General features: G+C 40.9%; 1 protein-coding gene across 1 annotated transcript in view; it reads left to right on the plus strand.

Annotated features, from left to right (window-relative positions):
• The window catches only part of lamc1 (laminin, gamma 1), a 55,301-nt gene extending 37,881 nt beyond the window's left edge, over nt 1–17,420 (plus strand). The window contains exons 3-28 of the mRNA XM_066691917.1: nt 1,920–2,050; nt 4,087–4,253; nt 4,637–4,825; nt 5,245–5,362; nt 5,581–5,679; nt 6,947–7,083; nt 7,571–7,693; nt 7,824–8,013; nt 8,188–8,300; nt 8,883–9,104; nt 9,315–9,503; nt 9,637–9,882; nt 10,117–10,270; nt 10,381–10,523; nt 10,790–10,968; nt 11,160–11,316; nt 11,532–11,737; nt 11,849–11,928; nt 12,031–12,168; nt 12,348–12,492; nt 12,627–12,776; nt 12,984–13,098; nt 13,299–13,498; nt 13,776–13,934; nt 14,080–14,179; nt 14,590–17,420. Of these exons, the coding sequence (XP_066548014.1) occupies nt 1,920–2,050; nt 4,087–4,253; nt 4,637–4,825; nt 5,245–5,362; nt 5,581–5,679; nt 6,947–7,083; nt 7,571–7,693; nt 7,824–8,013; nt 8,188–8,300; nt 8,883–9,104; nt 9,315–9,503; nt 9,637–9,882; nt 10,117–10,270; nt 10,381–10,523; nt 10,790–10,968; nt 11,160–11,316; nt 11,532–11,737; nt 11,849–11,928; nt 12,031–12,168; nt 12,348–12,492; nt 12,627–12,776; nt 12,984–13,098; nt 13,299–13,498; nt 13,776–13,934; nt 14,080–14,179; nt 14,590–14,846 (4,107 nt within the window). The 3' untranslated portion in view covers nt 14,847–17,420. The remainder of the gene's footprint in view (nt 1–1,919; nt 2,051–4,086; nt 4,254–4,636; nt 4,826–5,244; nt 5,363–5,580; nt 5,680–6,946; nt 7,084–7,570; nt 7,694–7,823; nt 8,014–8,187; nt 8,301–8,882; nt 9,105–9,314; nt 9,504–9,636; nt 9,883–10,116; nt 10,271–10,380; nt 10,524–10,789; nt 10,969–11,159; nt 11,317–11,531; nt 11,738–11,848; nt 11,929–12,030; nt 12,169–12,347; nt 12,493–12,626; nt 12,777–12,983; nt 13,099–13,298; nt 13,499–13,775; nt 13,935–14,079; nt 14,180–14,589) is intronic.
• The last annotated feature ends 1,034 nt before the right edge of the window (nt 17,421–18,454 follow it).

Below are 18,454 nucleotides of genomic sequence, written 5' to 3' on the forward strand. Positions count from 1 at the left end.
TTCTTCCAGCCCACTTGAGGATCCAACAGTGCAAATAGGTCTACATCTGCTAGCCTGTTTTAGACAGCTGGGGGCTTGAGCAACTCCAGGAAAAACACGAAGGCGGGGGAGATGGTGACTTCACATTGAAACACTCCTCAGTGTTAATGAATAATGTCTTCAAGATGGTTTGATTTGAATAATAATGTGAAAATGTGTCAATAAGAGAGGATTAGAAGACAAATGTCTAGTGTGAACTCCTGCAAATAGAACACATGTGGAAGTATGGAATATACATCTATATTGTAGTTTTTAACTGCAGAATGCCTGAGACTGTCTGTATCAACAGAGACTGGTTCATATTTTAAAACATATGGGAAGCAAGAGGAAGCTACTGCTTTTACTACACCTCTCCAAAAGGCCTGACGTACTCTCGAAGAATGTATCCTTGGAAAAAACTGTGCCATGGTTTATGCTACTTCAGAAATATAAACACAGCACTAGACACTTTGCACAGAGGAATGTGCTTCCAAATATAAATACACGGGGTAGCTTTTCCAGTTCTCAAGAACACACTCTTTATTCCCCTTCAGACGCTAACTGCTTTGGGAAGAAAACCTGATGGAATATGTTCAATCACAAATCTGTCGTTGAATTGAGAATCTAGAGGTCGGATAGTCATAGTTGATCAGTTCAGTTTTTCTGATTAAAGCATTGTTCGCCAGAAATTCTAGATATAGTATCAAATGCAAAAATCAAAGAAAAGTGAACAAGGACTGGATGAGAAATGCCCTCTGCTGGCCACAGCCGCCATCCTGATAAGAGGCGGATGCATCACTTCCCCTCATTTGCCTCCTTCCACCACGACTGTAGTAAATACAGTGATTGAGCAATGGGTTTTAATCAGATTCAGATGTCTGTTCTGAAACCATTTGAGAACAGATGAGAATACTTAAGGGATTAAATTAAATGAACATGGCTAGTGTTAGGCAGAATGGAGCGGTGTTGTTTACTTCATGGAGGAAAACCAGCTTGATAAATTGCTATATTTAATGTACATGTTTTCTGTTTGAGAAATACTGGAGTTCCCCAGCTAATAGAACAATTAAATGATGTTAATTTAATAATTAATATTGACAAGGTTTATGTATAACAGTTGTTTATGCCCTTCTTATAAAGTTGTCTGGGATTTGATAATATTGCCTGCAGAGACAAATTCCACGCCTTTTAATCCCATTCCAATTAATTCCAAGCAATAAATGGTCTATTAATAATTGTGTGATTTCACAGCTCTCAGTACCTGAACAGTATCTGATATGTACCAGAATTATTGTAGTGTATAGGGACCAGTTTGGAGGTTGCACCAATGTTGGTAGCTCTGTCTTCACTGTAGTAAGAGCTTTATATTTTGCTTGGGGAACAACACTAATGTGCAGAAGCTGTTAAACTGTGGGAAAATAAATCGCCTTCATACATTTAAATGAATGTTGCAATTGGACACACTTTAAGTGCAACATGGCAGTAACAGATGTCAGTGCTCTAGGCTTTTTTCTTTTTTCTTGCCACTGTGAGGGTTGCCGCATAGTTTTCCAATCTGTTCAAGGTCAGAAAGATCTCCTTGAATGAATACATGCATCTGTGTAAAGCCTGCAATCTGTTTATACACAGACACTAAAAGAATATCAGGGTATAGTTTCAGTTCTGTAAACACCACAGAGATTAGAAAGGTGGGTGAGGATCAGTTATCTGGTAAAGAATTGCACAAATTTATGTATAATTTCCTGCCACATTTTTAAAATAAGTTGATGGCATTTGTTTGTTTAATGCCATAATGGTCTTTGAAGACATAAAGGAATATCCAATCAAATCTGCACAACCTCCTTTTACATTCTAACTTATTAAACCAGTTGTTTTGAGCCTTTTTTATTTATTTTTAACAGGAATGGGTAACCGCCACTGACATCAGAGTGACCTTGAATAGGCTCAACACATTTGGAGACGAGGTTTTCAATGATCCCAAGGTCCTGAAATCATACTACTATGCAATCTCGGACTTTGCAGTGGGAGGAAGGTGAGACTCAATCACTTATTGTTTTATTAACTAACACTAAAAAAAATCCTGGTTTTCAATGTATTCGTAAAAGTGAGCTTATGTATGTTTGTATTACTGTATTGGTGCATTTTTATGTCTGCTTCAACGTGTTTTACAGCCAGTACTTTTACCTTTTCGATTATTTTATTAATCACATTTTATCTCTAAATAATATAAAACAAATTGAGCAAAAAAAACGACAAACCCTAGTACATTAATTGGCATTGTGTTGCTGTCCAGTAGAAAATGTTTATTCACAGTGCATTTCACAATTACTTGAAACATGTCTTTGTTTTAACATTCACATGAATGAATGGGTTCAGTCCATTAAATACAGGGCCTGTTTGTTTAGTACAAATTTCCTTTTCGGACCGAGATTCCACAACTCGGAAAGACAAAATGTACAAAGCAGAACATTATGGAATTTCTCTCCGGTCATAAAACTTTAAATCTTTTCCGTACAGTCTGTTTCCCTTTGTAAGTCCGCATTATCTGCAGAACGCTTTGCAGAGGAGTTGGAAGTATGTGAAATCGATTAACTTGGAAAGGGATTAGGATATATCCATTTACTTATTGTTGTCTGCCTGCAGATGTTTCTTTCTTCCATTACGGTTCAAGGTTTTTGCCATTAGGTGTAACAGCATTTTCCTGCAAAGGATAACATTTCACACACCAAAAAAATAAAAAGACAACGACATTTAACAACTATGAGGCTACAGAGCATTTTTGTCTTAATCTGTTTGAAAAGTCCACCAGACTTCCATCATACAACTGCATTCCTCAAATTCCTAACTGGGAGCGCTGGATTATAGTGTGTGGAGATGGGGTGTAGTGGGTGGATTCACTAAGAAATAGACAAATGAGTGGTGAGTGATTATAACTGCTATGTCACTCTGATATGTATGTTACATATGTAATTTTCCCCACTCCTTTTTTGGGGGGGATTTCATGTTTTATACATTTGAGATCATTACTCACCCAGTTTACACACCCGCAGACACGTACTTACTTATTGTTTCTTGAAATTCAGAATAGTTTGTTGATGGAGATGACCATCCATCTTAGCAAATCCCACAGTCTTGATCAGGACCTCACTTTTTCCATGGGCTGGCGCCAAGGAACACCTTAAACTATATCCGAGGTGTCTGTCTGCAAGTTCCCACTCGATTTCGAGTTCTGTCACAGCGTAATCGGTGTAAAATGTACAATGACGGAATACCAAAGTTATGGGGGGAACAAAGCAACTTAAGTACTCAAACAATGGTGTTTGTGGACAATGACACAGCCAGGCTTCTCCTGTAGAAAGATCAACTGAAGTGAAGGAAAACACAATATTTGCTTTCCTTTTGTGTACTTAGCCATATAATACAGACAAATGACTAACAGCAGAGGCTTATTCTATCGTTCCTACAGTAGTAAAGTACATACCACTGTTGAGAGTGAGTTGGGCTGATGTCTGACGTCTTAGTGCCCAGATGTAAGTGACTGAGCTGTTCTTCTATACAGCAGGAGTGCCTGTGTATGTGCAGAACATCTGTCCCGACGACCAGCTCTTTTAAAATAAACAACACCTTCTGGGGTAATGTTGTTCAAATCAGGGAAAAGCTAGTCCTGTTTTGAATTAACATTTTACAATAAAGTAGACTAAGCAGCATCGACACAACCTGCCTCATGAAAACAGTCAACATCGAATCCGTAGGACTTTAAATTCTTTAGAGAACAAATCCTGCCTGAATGGTATTTTTGGGGGGGAGATTTTTCTTTGATTATAATCAATTATAACAAATGGGATTTTGCTTTTTTATATAGACATAATGTGTTCTGGCAATGATGATCTGTGAAATGCATCAGTCTTTAAAACTCAATTAAACATTCTTATAAGGTTACCAGACTGAGCAAATGGCTTTTAATCTGGTTTAGTTTTAGATGCAGAGAAATGTATAATTTCACAGACTCGTCTATTACTGGCGACTTGTGACTGATGTTCTGGGGTTCTTCTCGTCGTCCTATCTAAGGTGCAAGTGCAACGGCCATTCTAGTGAGTGTGTGAACAACGCCGATGGGAAGCTGGTGTGCAACTGCAAGCATAACACCGAAGGCGATGACTGCAATGTTTGTAAGCCGTTCTATAATGATCGGCCGTGGAGGCGGGCCACAGCTGACAATCCCAATGAGTGTCTGGGTATGTATGCGTCTCTCAGGTGTGTGGGTGGTCATTTACTTACTGTGTAACGACCCATTTTCCCACAGAACTCTAGAATTCTGTTTGTCGTTTGGATAGCCAACCTGAATAGTGACCCCTCTAGAAACATGCATTGAGTCTGGATTTAATTTGGTTGGGTAGGAGGTCATACATTTCCACAGCCTTCGTAACTTTGTACTACAAAATATTCTTCAGATATTCCAAGAAGGTGAATATTAAGGTATTACAGGAAAACCGGACAGTAAAAGTAAAACCATCTGAACTGTGTACTTTACCTAGAAAAAGACTGCCATTATTGGCTCATTTGGTTAATGCTAAAATCTCCAGTTGCACTGAAGGCTTTTTATTTTGACACCCTTTAGCCTGCAACTGTAATGGCAAGTCTGCAGAGTGCTTCTTTGACCCTGAGCTGTATCGTGCCACGGGGCATGGCGGGCACTGCCGGGGCTGTGCGGACAACACGGACGGTGCCAACTGTGAACGCTGTCGGGACAACTACTACAGGCCGGGAGCGGAGGGACGCTGTCTGTCCTGCAGCTGCAACTCTGTTGGTGAGTTGGAGCACAAGATGCATTTCTGTTCAGATTTACAGCACAGAATCTTTATATGAAGGATTGAAGAGTAAGCTCCTGGACAGAGTAATTGGGAGGTCTAATCTAAATGTCTCTTGAATGGGGATTTAGATGAATACATTTTGGGCCAAAGAGTACAATATTAATGGGTCAGTTTTACAGCCTGCATTATGCTTTAAGAGCCATTATGTCAAATCCCAGATGAGATCCTACCAAAGCTGGCTACCTCGGCTCTGCTAACATTGTGGTCTTATTTATACATTTTTATATCGCAAGTATGCATTTGTTGTATTGTTTTAAACCTTGGAAGGGTTTGTATTATTTTCCCCTGTGAACATTGTAACCTATCTTGTGCTTTGTGTGGACTACATAACGAAGGCTGGTCTCTGCCTCCACAGGATCTCTGAGCACTCAGTGTGATAACAGCGGCCGCTGTAGCTGCAAGCCGGGTGTGATGGGAGACAAGTGCGACCGCTGTCAGCCCGGCTACCACACCCTCACCGAGGCCGGCTGCAGGTGAGTGCTGGAGCTAAAACGGGTCCTGGTTTCTAACGCCTTGACATTGATCTTACAGCAGAGTTATGGGTAGCTTTTGTTTTTCATTACAGAACTATAATGGAACTTATATTCCAAATTCATTGACATCATAATGTTAAATACTTTTTTTAACTTATTTCAAAACATTCCTGTAGAGCCAAATGGAAACACTTATATATCTTTTCTCCTCCCTGTAGACGCTGTTCCTGCAACCCATCAGGCAGTACGCAGGAGTGCGATGTTCAGACGGGACGCTGCCAGTGTAAAGACAACGTGGAGGGCTTCAGCTGTGACCGGTACTATCCCAGCTCTGTTTTCACATCAAGCTGTGGAAACTCAAAAAATAACATTGTCTTAAGAGGGATGTAGTCTTGCTGCTATGAATACCCTAGTCTTGCCGCTGGGGCCACTTGGATCGCTGCGGCCAGTGATGTGCAAAACTGGACTTTTATTTTGTGGGTTGCGCTCTTCCGCACCGATCAAGCCAGCTTTTCCCATTCTCGCATAGGCCTGTGTTCTAGACTGTAACGGAAAAATAATAATGAGCCGAACAGCTGTTTGAACTTAAGGCTTTTATAGTTCCTGCATAATCCACTACATACTGTAATTAGATTCACAAGCTGTTTAACACTAAGATGGTTATTCATAAAAAAAAACGGGAGCACTGTAGAACTTTCTCGGAAAATGTGTTAACCTCCTGATACCCAGCGATGCACTCATTAAGTCAGAGACGTTTATTTAAACAAATGCTATTGAGCTGATCATTGTGGAAAATGACTTGGATACTGTTATGAATATTTATTCAGGTTAGAACCTGACATGTTTTTAAACCTACTTTTGAACAGGACTTTGGCTGGGATTGGTAAGCCGAGATAAAGTTAATCGCACATTAATTTAAAACACTTATTTATGTCTTTATTATGGCTAATATAATGCGGTGACATAATTCTGGAGATAGTTCTTTCCGTGACTGTAAAATATGATCAGACGCACATTCCACCCAACTAGAGAAATAGCCTGTAAATATCAACTCTGCCTCCCTGTGGACTTGTGAAGGCCTGACCTTCTTTGGGCTTAAATAGCAGGACAAAAGCTAAGGTCCACTGACTTACTGTTGCTATTGTGTTGGAACCCATTAAAATCCCCCCTCTCTGCTGTCAGACAGAGACAGTCTCTTTTTAAACCTGCACTTGGCCATTTTCAGCGCAACAGGAAACTCAAAGCCACTGTCTCTGACACATGAATTGTAAAGCCACCCAGTTGGTCCAGGGTGATGACATAACTATTATTAGCTGAGTGCCAAAAGCATGTGTCAGGTTAGTTTGAATTTACTGTGCATTGTGGAATGATGATGTCAAAGAACTGGTACTTCATACTTAGATATGAATTAGTTGTATATTGAAATTATTGAAATAACTTTACAGTAATTAGAATCTGCAAATGTTTGTTTGAAGTTTTGGAACATTTATTTAAGGTGTTTTCCTTTGATAATGACTTGGCAGTTTCCAAAGTGTTTTTTCTAACTGTAACTTTGCATATGGATTTTAATGATTCTGTTTTTAGGTGTAAACTGGGGTATTTTAACCTGGACCCCCTGAACCCTCGTGGCTGCACCCCCTGCTTCTGCTTCCAGCACTCGTCCGTGTGCGAGAGCGCAGTTGGCTACTCCATTCACACAATCACTTCCACTTTCAGCAGAGGTTTGTTTTAACTGTACTACTTTTTTTTGTGAGCATCCTGGTGCTAGGAATGAGAGACCAGGAATTTGTTGTTTTTTAAAAATACAATAAAAATCACTATCGGTATTTGTAATTTTGAATGTTTTATAAAAAAAATTGAGCCACACATGCCAGGGGTTGTATCCCACTGTATAGAACGTGTGTAATTGACATGCTCAGATTTCATTCCACTGTTAAATTAGGTTTCAGCATGTAGCTTTATTTGGCCTTGATAGGGACTTTTTCTTCTTTCTTCTATTAAAATGCGTGAAAGTGTTTTTAAATATGATTGGTATGAAGAATTTTTGAACCAGAAGTCGGTACATCCTACTGAAAACGGAGATCAGAATCTGACCAATGACTTGATTACATTTTTCTCATGTTTGATGATGGTGAAAAAAGTGGCTGTTCCTTGGTGATAAAGTAGTGCGTGAAAACAGCCTGTGTCTTCGTGCTCCCTGTTCTCCAGGTGATGAAGAATGGACCGGTCAGCAACGCGACGGATCAAGTGTCAAGGTCCAGTGGTCTGCTAGCACCCAAGAGATCTCCTTGATCTCAGAAGATTACTTTCCTATATACTTTGTCGCTCCAGGTACTTCACATGTATACTTTATATGCTTCATTAAACCACTGTGACAGTTTGAGCTACAGTGCTATTTATTGATTTAGTACTGTTTAGGAGTTTGGCATATTTAATGCTTTCTCCTGTTTGAATCTTGCAGTGAAGTTTCTGGGGAACCAGCTGCTGAGTTATGGGCAGAACATCTCCCTGAGTTTCCGTGTGGATCGGCGGGACACCCGTCTGTCGGCAGAGGACGTGCTGCTGGAGGGGGCGGGACTGCGGGTGGCCGTGCCGCTGATTGCGCAGGGCAATGCCTATCCCAGTGAGAACAAACAGACTTATGTGTTCAGGTGGGCAGCAAAAGATAGGAAATCTATTTTTAGACCGTATGTAAACAGTTGATGCACCAGCCGTGCTTTTTATTATTCTTCAGCTAAAAAGCCATGATCTGCAACAGCCATAAGAAATGCACAGATTTTCTTGTTTTGTGACGAATCTTGTTATGTTTTCACAATGCTATTCAGGCTCCACGATGCTACAGACTATCCCTGGAGGCCAAGCCTCAGTCACTCTGAATTTCAGAAACTGCTTCACAACTTGACATCCATCAAAATCCGGGGGACCTACAGCGAGAGAAGTAGGTTTGCATATTTCACATTGAAATCCTTAATTTGCAATTAAATTTGGATTAAATTCATGAATTATTGAAATATGTAATGCATGTTATACATTTTTTAAAGCTATATGTTTAAAAATAAGAGAAGGAATTGAGCTTAAAATAGTTTTAAATGTAGGTTATAAAATGTTAGATTTCTTGAGCACACGTGTTGCCTTGTGGCAATTTTATATTTTCTGATTTAATTTATCTATCATTAAATGTTGTCCTCCATAGGAATACAGTAAGGAATAGGACTTATTGACTTTATTGGATTTGCTTTTTTCAGAACAGGGTTCAAAAAAGATGCGAAGAGAATTCTCCATTCTGTTTATCAAAACTTTTAAACCTTTGTTGAAAATGAATGCAAGTGGGGAATGCTCAAAAACCACACATCAGGGTTACATACATTGACATTTTTGCTTCAGACAAAACACCAGAATATTTCTTGAGCAAAAACACTGATAACACTTACACACAAATTGGAGGTGTGTAAGTGAAGGAATTGACAACCGAATAAATAACACTGAGAATGTAATCTGTTTCCTGTGTGCTGTGCGATAGGTGCTGGTTATTTGGATGACGTGACGCTGATGACGGCCCACCGTGGCCCCGGTTCACCTGCACTGTGGGTGGAGAGGTGCACCTGCCCTCAGGGATACCTGGGACAGTTCTGTGAGCAATGTGCCTCTGGGTACAGGAGGACGAGACCGAGCCTGGGCCCCTTCAGCCCCTGTGAGCCCTGCAACTGCAATGGCCACAGCGACACCTGCGACCCGGAGTCTGGTGAGTGGAGAGAGAAGCAGCGTCCTGTTCTCCACGTTGGTATTGATCGTGTGCTGTGTATACAAACCAAATGATATTACAAGAGGACATGGGAACATTGTAGCAAGTTTTTCATGACCCATTCAATGTCGGTGACTGCTCTCTTGTGGCCATTGCTGGAATTCATATCCATTCCTGCTGCTTCTTACTGGAGTAACTCTTCTGCTCTAGGTATCTGTGACTGCAAGCACAACACGGCAGGTCCCAGCTGTGAGCGATGCAAGGATGGCTACTATGGAGACTCTTCCATTGGGAGTTCCACAGACTGCAAGCCCTGTCCCTGTCCAGGCAGCTCCACCTGCGCGGTCGTGCCCAAAACGAGAGAGGTGGTGTGTACGAACTGCCCCACTGGTACCACAGGTAACCCCACTTCCTCCTGAGTTCGTGGGACTGCTCTTTCCTCCGCCAGTCCAAAAATCACGTTTGAGTTTTAAAGGAAGTGTAAGCAAAATTATTCTTGTAATGGCAATTGTCCGTATCCTGTCCTTTGCAGGGAAGCGCTGTGAACTGTGTGACGATGGCTACTTTGGGGACCCCCTCGGCGAGTTCGGGCCGGTGAAGGCGTGTCGTGCCTGCCAGTGCAGTGACAACATCGACCCCAATGCGGTGGGCAACTGTAACCGAGAAACCGGAGAGTGTCTCAAGTGCATTTACAACACCGCTGGCTTTTTCTGTGACCGCTGCAAAGCTGGCTTCTACGGCAACGCACTTGCGACCAACCCGGCTGATAAATGCAAACGTAAGAGCTTTTTCACAGCCCCAACCATAGTTTTGTGCAGTGCCGATATCCCTCTACTTGTACTTTGTGATATATGAAACACATAACTGTTATTTTTCATCCGTGTGTCTGATGTTAATGTTCTAGTGTTTATAATAAGTGGCTGTGTGTTGAGATTGAAGATGTTTAGCCAGGCAGTCTCTCTCCTGAGGAAGCATCCCAGTGTTTCACCCTAAATGTCCTGTGTTCATGCAGCCTGCTCGTGCTCTCCCTACGGCACAGTGGACCGACAGACCAGCTGCTCACAGGTCACAGGCCAGTGTCAGTGTCTGCCACATGTCGTCAACCGGGACTGCAGCGCCTGCGAGCCCGGCTTCTACAACCTGCTGAGCAGCCAGGGCTGCGAGAGGTGAGGGAACAGGCTTCACTGTACGGTCTGCTGCATGCAAATAAAAATATGAATTTATAAAATACAGCACAATAACACAGGTTGTAACACAATGGCTCAATGCTCAACAGGTGTGACTGCAACCCAATCGGTTCCACCAGTGGTCAGTGCGATATCCGCAACGGTCAGTGCGAGTGCCAGCCAGGGGTCACCGGCAAGCAGTGCGAGCGCTGTGAGGTCAACTTCTTTGGCTTTGGATCTTCTGGTTGCAAACGTAAGAGAAACATCCCGCTCTTCTTCAATCTACTGGCAATCTTTTCGATTTGTGTATGACCCAGAACTGGCCATGGTTAAGGCATAAGAAAGAGGCATGCCATGAAATCTCTCTCTAATTCTGTCAAAGTGCTGGAAGATAATGTTCAGCAAATAAATAGTACCCTTTTTTTAATGAAAATGTTTTCTTTTGTGGCTTACATGGCTGTTGAAAGGCAGTTATGTCCCTTTTGTGCAAAGTACTATTTTTTTTATTTTTTTATTCAGCCTGTGACTGTGATGCCGAGGGCTCACGGAGTGCCCAGTGTAAGGACGATGGCCGTTGTGAGTGCAAAGCAGGATTTGTGGGCATCCGCTGCGACATGTGCGAGGAAAACTACTTCTACAACCGCTCACGGCCGGGCTGTCAGGAGTGTCCCTCCTGCTACTCGCTAGTGAAGGATAAGGTATGGAAGATTGTTCTCCTCACAAATAAACATTCAACACAATATTCTTGCACAGTCTTTTTTTTTTTTCTCACTTTTCTGTAAATCCACAATTCCCAATGCTTGACAGCTCTGCGCCAATCCTGATCCTCATGTTTGAGGATGGCCATTGAAACTCAAATCACTGACCCTCCCCCCCCGACTTTATACAGGTCAACGAGCAGAGACGGAAGCTACAGGAGCTGGAGAACTTGATTGACAATTTGGGCTCAAATCAGGAGACCGTGAGTGACAAGGTCTTTGAGGACCGACTGAAGGAGGCAGAGAGAGCCATCATGAACCTTCTGCAAGAAGCACAGAACAGCAAAGGTGAGGATATCATTTTGCAGGCAGAACTGTTTAATTAGGAATTAAGATACATAATCAAGATTAAGGTGAAGTAGAATATTTATAAATAATACTCTGAATAAGTGAACCCATGTTGATCTACCACGTCCGTCTACACATTTGCACTGTAGGCCTTGATGATTCTTGTATTCCTTAAGCATCATTAAAAAAGCATAACTTTGACACTTAATTTGCAGAAGTCGATAAAGGCCTTCTTGACCGTTTGGATAAAATAAATTCTACACTGACTACTCAGTGGAACCGACTCCAAAATATCCGGAAAACAGTGGACAATACCGGTGAACTGGCAGACAAATCCCGTGACCGCGTCAGAGATGCAGAAAACTTGATTGAAACTGCCCGAGATGAGCTGGAGAAAGCTAAAGATGCTATCAGCAAAGTGGTAGGTGTTTGTAGTTTAAATTAACTCGGCAACGTTTTTAAGGATAGATACTGCTTATCCTTGTATATCAGTGTCTAATTACACATTTGATTTTCCCCTTGATGTTTGAAGGACATCAAACCTCCCACGTCAACCGGGGATCCAAACAACATGACCATTTTGGCCGAGGAAGCCCGCAAACTGGCAGAAAAGTAAGATGTGACAACTGAAGTATTGTTGTCTTCCTAACTTTTCTGTAAAGGCTGTTACTGTGTGGCAGGAAAGCAAGTTACAATGCTCTCTCTCTGTCTCAGACATAAATCGGAAGCGGATCAAATTGAGAAGATTGCGAAGGAAGCTAATGATACCTCCACCAAAGCCTATGATCTGCTTCAGAAGACCCTTGAAGGCGAGGGCAAGACTAACAGTGACATTAATGAGCTGAACAGAAAGTGAGTAACCCACATACCTTTTCTGACCATCGCATCTCATTATGCTGACTGGTTTCCAAGGTCAGAAATAGTCACAAATGAGGCTGTTTTCTCAGTGCTGTTCTTATGAGAGGACGATTTAGAAATCAAATGCCCTTGTACGTGGAATTTGAATGGTTATATTTCATGTTTACTCGCAGGTACAACGAAGCCAAGGACTTGGCTAAAAACCTAGAGAAACAAGCCAACAAGGTTCATGCTGAGGCAGAAGAAGCCGGGAACAAAGCTCTGCAGATCTATGCCAACCTGACCAGCCTGCCCCCTGTGGACACCAAAGCCCTCGAGGTAAGCATTTTGATTCGACAGAATTAAACCCAGTTCTGCGGTATCTGTATGTCTCAAGGATTGGAAATTTGCAAACCTTGTGTTATGTTCTCAGAAGGGAGTTCTTTAAGGATGGCAATTGTCTTTGCTTTCAGGACGAAGCTAACAAAATCAAGAAAGAGGCTGCAGACCTTGACAAACTCATCGATAAGACTGAGAAAGAATATAATGACCTTCGGGATGATCTCAAGGGAAAGGAGGTGGAAGTCCGGAAGCTACTAGAGAAGGGGAAGACAGAGCAACAGGTATGATGCGATTGTTTCCACCCACTAAAGCACCAGTTGCATCATGGGTTTAGTTTTACCACAACAAAATATTTTGTAGTCTCGCAACAAACCTCAGATTCTTATTCTGTGACTCCGTCTCCTACTGGTTTGTGGCACAGTAATCAGAATTGACCATGCCACAATCCACATAAATGTGACCTATAGCTTTCCCCTCTCTCTCTCCAGACTGCAGACCAGCTGCTGGCTCGAGCAGACGCTGCCAAGGCCCTGGCCGAGGAAGCTGCAAAGAAGGGCAAGGCCACGTATCAGGAGGCCCAGGATATCCTCAGCAACCTGAAAGGTGAGTGAAGGGTTAACAATTCCTATCATGTTCTCCGTGCCTTACGATTCACACACTCATCCTCTGCTACAAGAGCAAATCTTAGAAGTGCCTGGAAATGTGAGCATTAATTGTAATTTGATTTAAATCTCCACCCTCTTATCTCATGGTTTGACCCTTTGCCCAGAGTCATGCGTTTCCTGGCATGTTGTTGTTTTCAGATTTTGACAAGCGAGTGAACGACAATAAGACGGCAGCAGAGGACGCGATGAAGAAAATCCCAGCAATCAATGCCACCATCATCGCGGCCAACGAGAAGACAAAGCAGGCAGAAGGTGCTCTGGGTAACGCGGCAGCGGACGCCAGGGAGGCCAAGAACAAGGCAGAGGAGGCAGAGAAAATCGCCGGTTCTGTGCAAAAGGTAGAGAATATTTTTAGCCTAGTAACAATTTATATATGTAGGTTTTGTCATTTGTAGCTCAAAAAATGAAATTCTAAATCACACGATGGTTATTTAGTGATATCAAATATAGCAAATGTTGGTGACATGTATAATAACCTCATACGTACATGTGAACCCTTTAAGAAACTAAAAGTACCACGTCAACGTCAGTGACAGTAGATCTTGGTTTTATATAGTCTTGAAGTCTTGTGTCCAGTGTTTTGAAGTAACAGCACAACCAAACCATATCCCACAGAACGCGGCCAAGACCAAGTTAGATGCCGAGAAGACCTTTGAGGACACGATGAAGCTGGACAATGAGGTCAAAGATATGATGGACCAACTGGGGGCTGCTGAGCAGGAGCTGGACAAGAAGAAGGCAGAGGCTGATCAGGACATGATGATGGCAGGCATGGTGAGAGCAGAACCCCAGGGTCTCCAGAGTGTGGTCTTCACATACAGTGAACAAAGGCCAACTGCAGGGATTCATTCAGAATGTTTTTTGCATCCTTTAGCGTTTGGCACTGGCTTGTGACTGACGGCTTGGTTGTGTTTTATAGGCCTCACAGGCGGCACAGGAGGCTGAGGACAACGCCAAGAAAGCCAAGAACGCAGTCGAAACTCTCCTGAAGACGATCACGGACCTGATGAATCAGCTAGGTGAGTGTCAGTCCACATAAACGCGCATCTCTCTGACCGAAATTCACAATCATTCATCCTGTAGTTTAATTTTTCGAATTTCAAAAAGGCTAAACAGCTCACTGATAAATATAGGAGAAGGTGATTTCTAAGACATTGAAATTAAGATGAATAAAGAGTAATGGAAAACATTTCTTAATTCCATTCGGCATCTTATGCATCTTTCTTACCGAGTCTCCATACAAAATTGTACAACTCATAAGGTGTAAGAGTTTTTCCCTGTTAGAACAACATGGCTCTCACAATAGGTGTTCCAGAGATTTAATATATTTATATTTTTGTAAAACATTGTTCTTCACCTGGTTTATCATCTTAATTTAAGGATGTGCTCGTGCAAAATGAACAGCTGAAGTGTTCTCTCCCGATTTTAGGTAACATCGACAATGTGGACCAGACAAAGCTGTCCGAGATTGAAGGCTCACTCAAAAATGCCACGGATCAAATGAACAACAGCGAACTGGACCGCAAGCTGAAGGAGCTGAAGGACGTGGCCGACAGCCAGGAGGACATGATCAAAGACTACGACCGGCAGATCAAGGAGATCAGGGCGGACATCGATAACCTCAACGACATCAAGAACACATTACCGGCGGGCTGTTTCAACACGCCCTCCCTGGAGAAACCCTAACCCCCGGAGAGCGACAGAAAGGTGGCTGGGGACGACGCCTCACCACTCCCCTTATCTAACCATCTGAAGTGACAATGCCGTGTTTTACCAAAACCGTTTTTACACCCCTTTCTTTTTCCCCACCCCCCAAGAGAAAAATCAACCAACCTTTGGGTAAACATCAGGATTATTTAACCTAAAATCAAGTTTGAATCAAAAACAAAAGACGAGGACATTTTTAAGTCTACAGTGAGATGCAGAACCTGCGAAACATCCACGTTCTCCACATCTCGCGACTCCGGTGCAGCAGGTAAAGAGAGACACCAGAGTCAAACCCACTTGACTGCACCACAACTGTCTTTTTTTTTTTTTTTTTTTTGTATTCTTCTCAGAGGAAGGCCATACTAACCCACTAGCCCAAACTAAAAACTATCAACGGAGAATCCACACTCAAACTATTGTGAAAGTCCTTACGATCACAGTACCTCTGTTTTTATTTATTTTTTCCAAAGTTTATGGAATAAAATAAGCTATAAATTTTAGGTTGGTCTCCTCCTTTACAGTGAGACTTTAAAACATCTTGGTGTTTTTGAGGGGCTTCATTCAGGTATTTTCAGATGCACCTTTCCTCATGATCCATCTTAGTGTTACTTACCATGTGTCTACAATCAGCAGTGAAGGAATCCAGTTTGTTCTTGATGTGTCCGATGACTTCAGATCACTCCTTAGTTATGCCTGCCATCACGTAGGAGAAATAGTATTTCTCCGTCATCCACTCCATGCAGTATTCAGCGTATTCTTCTATAGCACACATACACACACAAAGGTAGTCTTATCGTCACAAAATCATCAATGTACTTGGGAAGAGAGAATAGACAATCCAACGCTGTTTCACGAAAAATACGAGCCATGAAACTCTTAAGCGGGATGTTATTTTATAGTTATTTTTATAACACTACAGATTATATTTCCTGAAACTGCTGCTTAATACAGGTGTACTGCAATTCAAGCAGAGAATAACATTTTATAAAAGCAAAAATAAACACTCTATGCAACTTTGTACATTTGCATAACAAGACTTTACCTGATACACTGGTGCTATTAATTATTTCAAATGTTATATTTTTGTGTGAATGTTTTTTTTTATGATATAGAGTGAGGAAATGTTATTTTTGTGTAAATATATGCCTACATGTTTCAGGACTGACTGTGATTAAGAAAGAAACCCAACAACCTTTAGGTCCTTTCACAAACAAATCCCAACTTCCACATACTATATGCATATATATAAATATATATATAGACATAATATCTTTGTGGTATAATATGCTTGCTTGTATACATGGCTCAATTTATGTTGCCTCATAGCTCTGCCATTTTGTTTTATTTGTATTTCAGTGGGGGATAAATTTGAAAAAGGACAGAAAAGAGTTGAAATGACCCATGTGACTTCAGAAAAGAAATGGCAATGTTTTAAATATTCGAAAACTCCCCTGTATTTTGTTTTTCTTTATATTTGTTCTGAGTTCAAGTAGAAGTCATTATATTGATATGCCTGATATTTCATAACTTAATCTCACTATCTCAGCAATTATATCCTTGACCTAAAAATGAGCTGCCAAGTAATCATTGTAATCAGTATTTGTCTTACTTTGTTAGCTTATCACTCACACCACTTAAATCTTTGCTCTTTAACTTGAGTCTGTACCGCACATTTAGTACTATCGAGCTTTGCTTTCAGTCATTTCCAAATAAAAATGTGAGGAAAGGCTTTTTTGTCCATAAGTAGCCTTTTGCTCATTCCTTTTTATTTGAAAACCATTGAAAATATAGTTTGAAAAGCATTTGCACTGTCATTTTGACATGCAGTGCCTGGCCTTTCTTGTTGGTAAGAGGCATTTGTGTTTCTTAACCACAGAAAAACTATACATCGTATTTTGTGCTTGATTCTTTATATTTACAGTTAGTGCCTGAAACATAATCACTCCTTTTGATTTTTTTTATAATAGAAAGCTGAAGGCTTTAACTGTTTAGCACCCACACAGACCTTTAATTTCCCTGCTATTCTTAATGCCGAAAAAAGTTGCATTGTCTGTGGTCTTGTGCTTAACAGCTATGGCCTTTATAAAACTACACTGTAATAATTATTTATCCTTTTAGGTATTCAGAAATCATGTGTAAGAGAAGCCTGTTATTGCAGCAGAAACGAAGGGAAAAGATTGCAGTCCCATCAGCATCATTCCTATTGTGAAACATCTTGTGCTTTCTCTTCTAACGCCTTTGGCCTTAGTCACACTGTTAAGGAAAGATGTGCAACACTTATACAGTTTTATGTATAAAACAGTATTTCTTATTTATAAAGTCTTGAGTATTTGTAATCTTTGTTTTTTTTGTTTTTAGATACAGGTGTGTGTTGCACAGTTTTCTCTGTAGGCTGGCTGTATAGGGCACTACCGATACGTTTTTTTTCTCAAGACACCTTTTCAGATCACAGTGACATTTTTAAAGGCCTGATAAACCCTTGGTCGTGACCTTTATTTTTGCCTGTAAATCAAATTGTACCATTTAAATAAATAAAATGTGTTAATACAGGAATGATGAGGTGTTTTCCATGTTGTATCCGTCTCTTCTCCCAGGGTGTGTATTTGTAACTTACTAAATGGAACCATTAGCTACAAAATGTATATTCTAGCCGTGTGACAAACCTGGTCAGCGTGTCTGTGTGGAAGAGCTGCATGTTAGCGTGTGATGGTGTTCCTGCAGACTTGGGATCTTGCTCCTTGTTCGCTAGGGGGCAGTGTAGCATAAACCCTTTGAAATCTCCAGAAATCAGAATGAAATGAACACTAGATAACTTCTGTTTAGTTCTAGAATATTGATGTATATATGCGTAACTGGAGAATATTTAATAGCAATATCATGCCGTTTGTTTTTGTGTATGTTCAACAAATCTCGGAGTAAAGATTATGTAGAATTTCAAAATTGCAAACTGAGGGAAAAAACAGACAAGGAGAAGCCAAATCAAAAAAAGTTCTGTGAGACGTATGTCTCGGCAGTCTCGAACTATCATTAGAGCTAGAATCCCACCGTTTCTGAATGTTTACTCCAGTCCCCGGAAGTTGAATGGCTTTTTGAAATGTATTAGCCTAATTGTCACACCACCAATTTGATTTATTATAACAACTTTGAAGCCTTTTGTTGGGTTTTATTTTTTAGAGCAGGTAAGTAACATTGTCTGAAAGTAAAAATAATCTATAAATCTTTCGTTATTTAAATGAATGCCTGGTTTTGGAACAAAGAAAAAAAAATCAAGCTGCTTATATTGAATATAGCAAAAGCAAATTGAAAGATTTAGTTTGAATTATGTACCATTGGTAAATTTGATTAGATTTTTAAATTTAACCAGACATTACCGTTCCATGAATATGGTCGTAATAGTTTAATAGAGCTGTGCTTTTCAGAAACTATAAAAGCCTGTCTTTGAGATCTATTCAGAACAGTTACCAGCACTTTCAGTAAATTGAGGTGAAAATGAAGGAGCAGGCAAGTCAAGAACTACTCAAAAGGTGCCATAAGTTAAAAGTAGAAGATGATGAATGGTAATTTAAGAGTACTTAATGTGATACATT

This window comes from Amia ocellicauda, chromosome 19 (assembly GCF_036373705.1).
Source record: "Amia ocellicauda isolate fAmiCal2 chromosome 19, fAmiCal2.hap1, whole genome shotgun sequence".
Taxonomy (NCBI): Eukaryota; Metazoa; Chordata; class Actinopteri; order Amiiformes; family Amiidae; genus Amia; species Amia ocellicauda.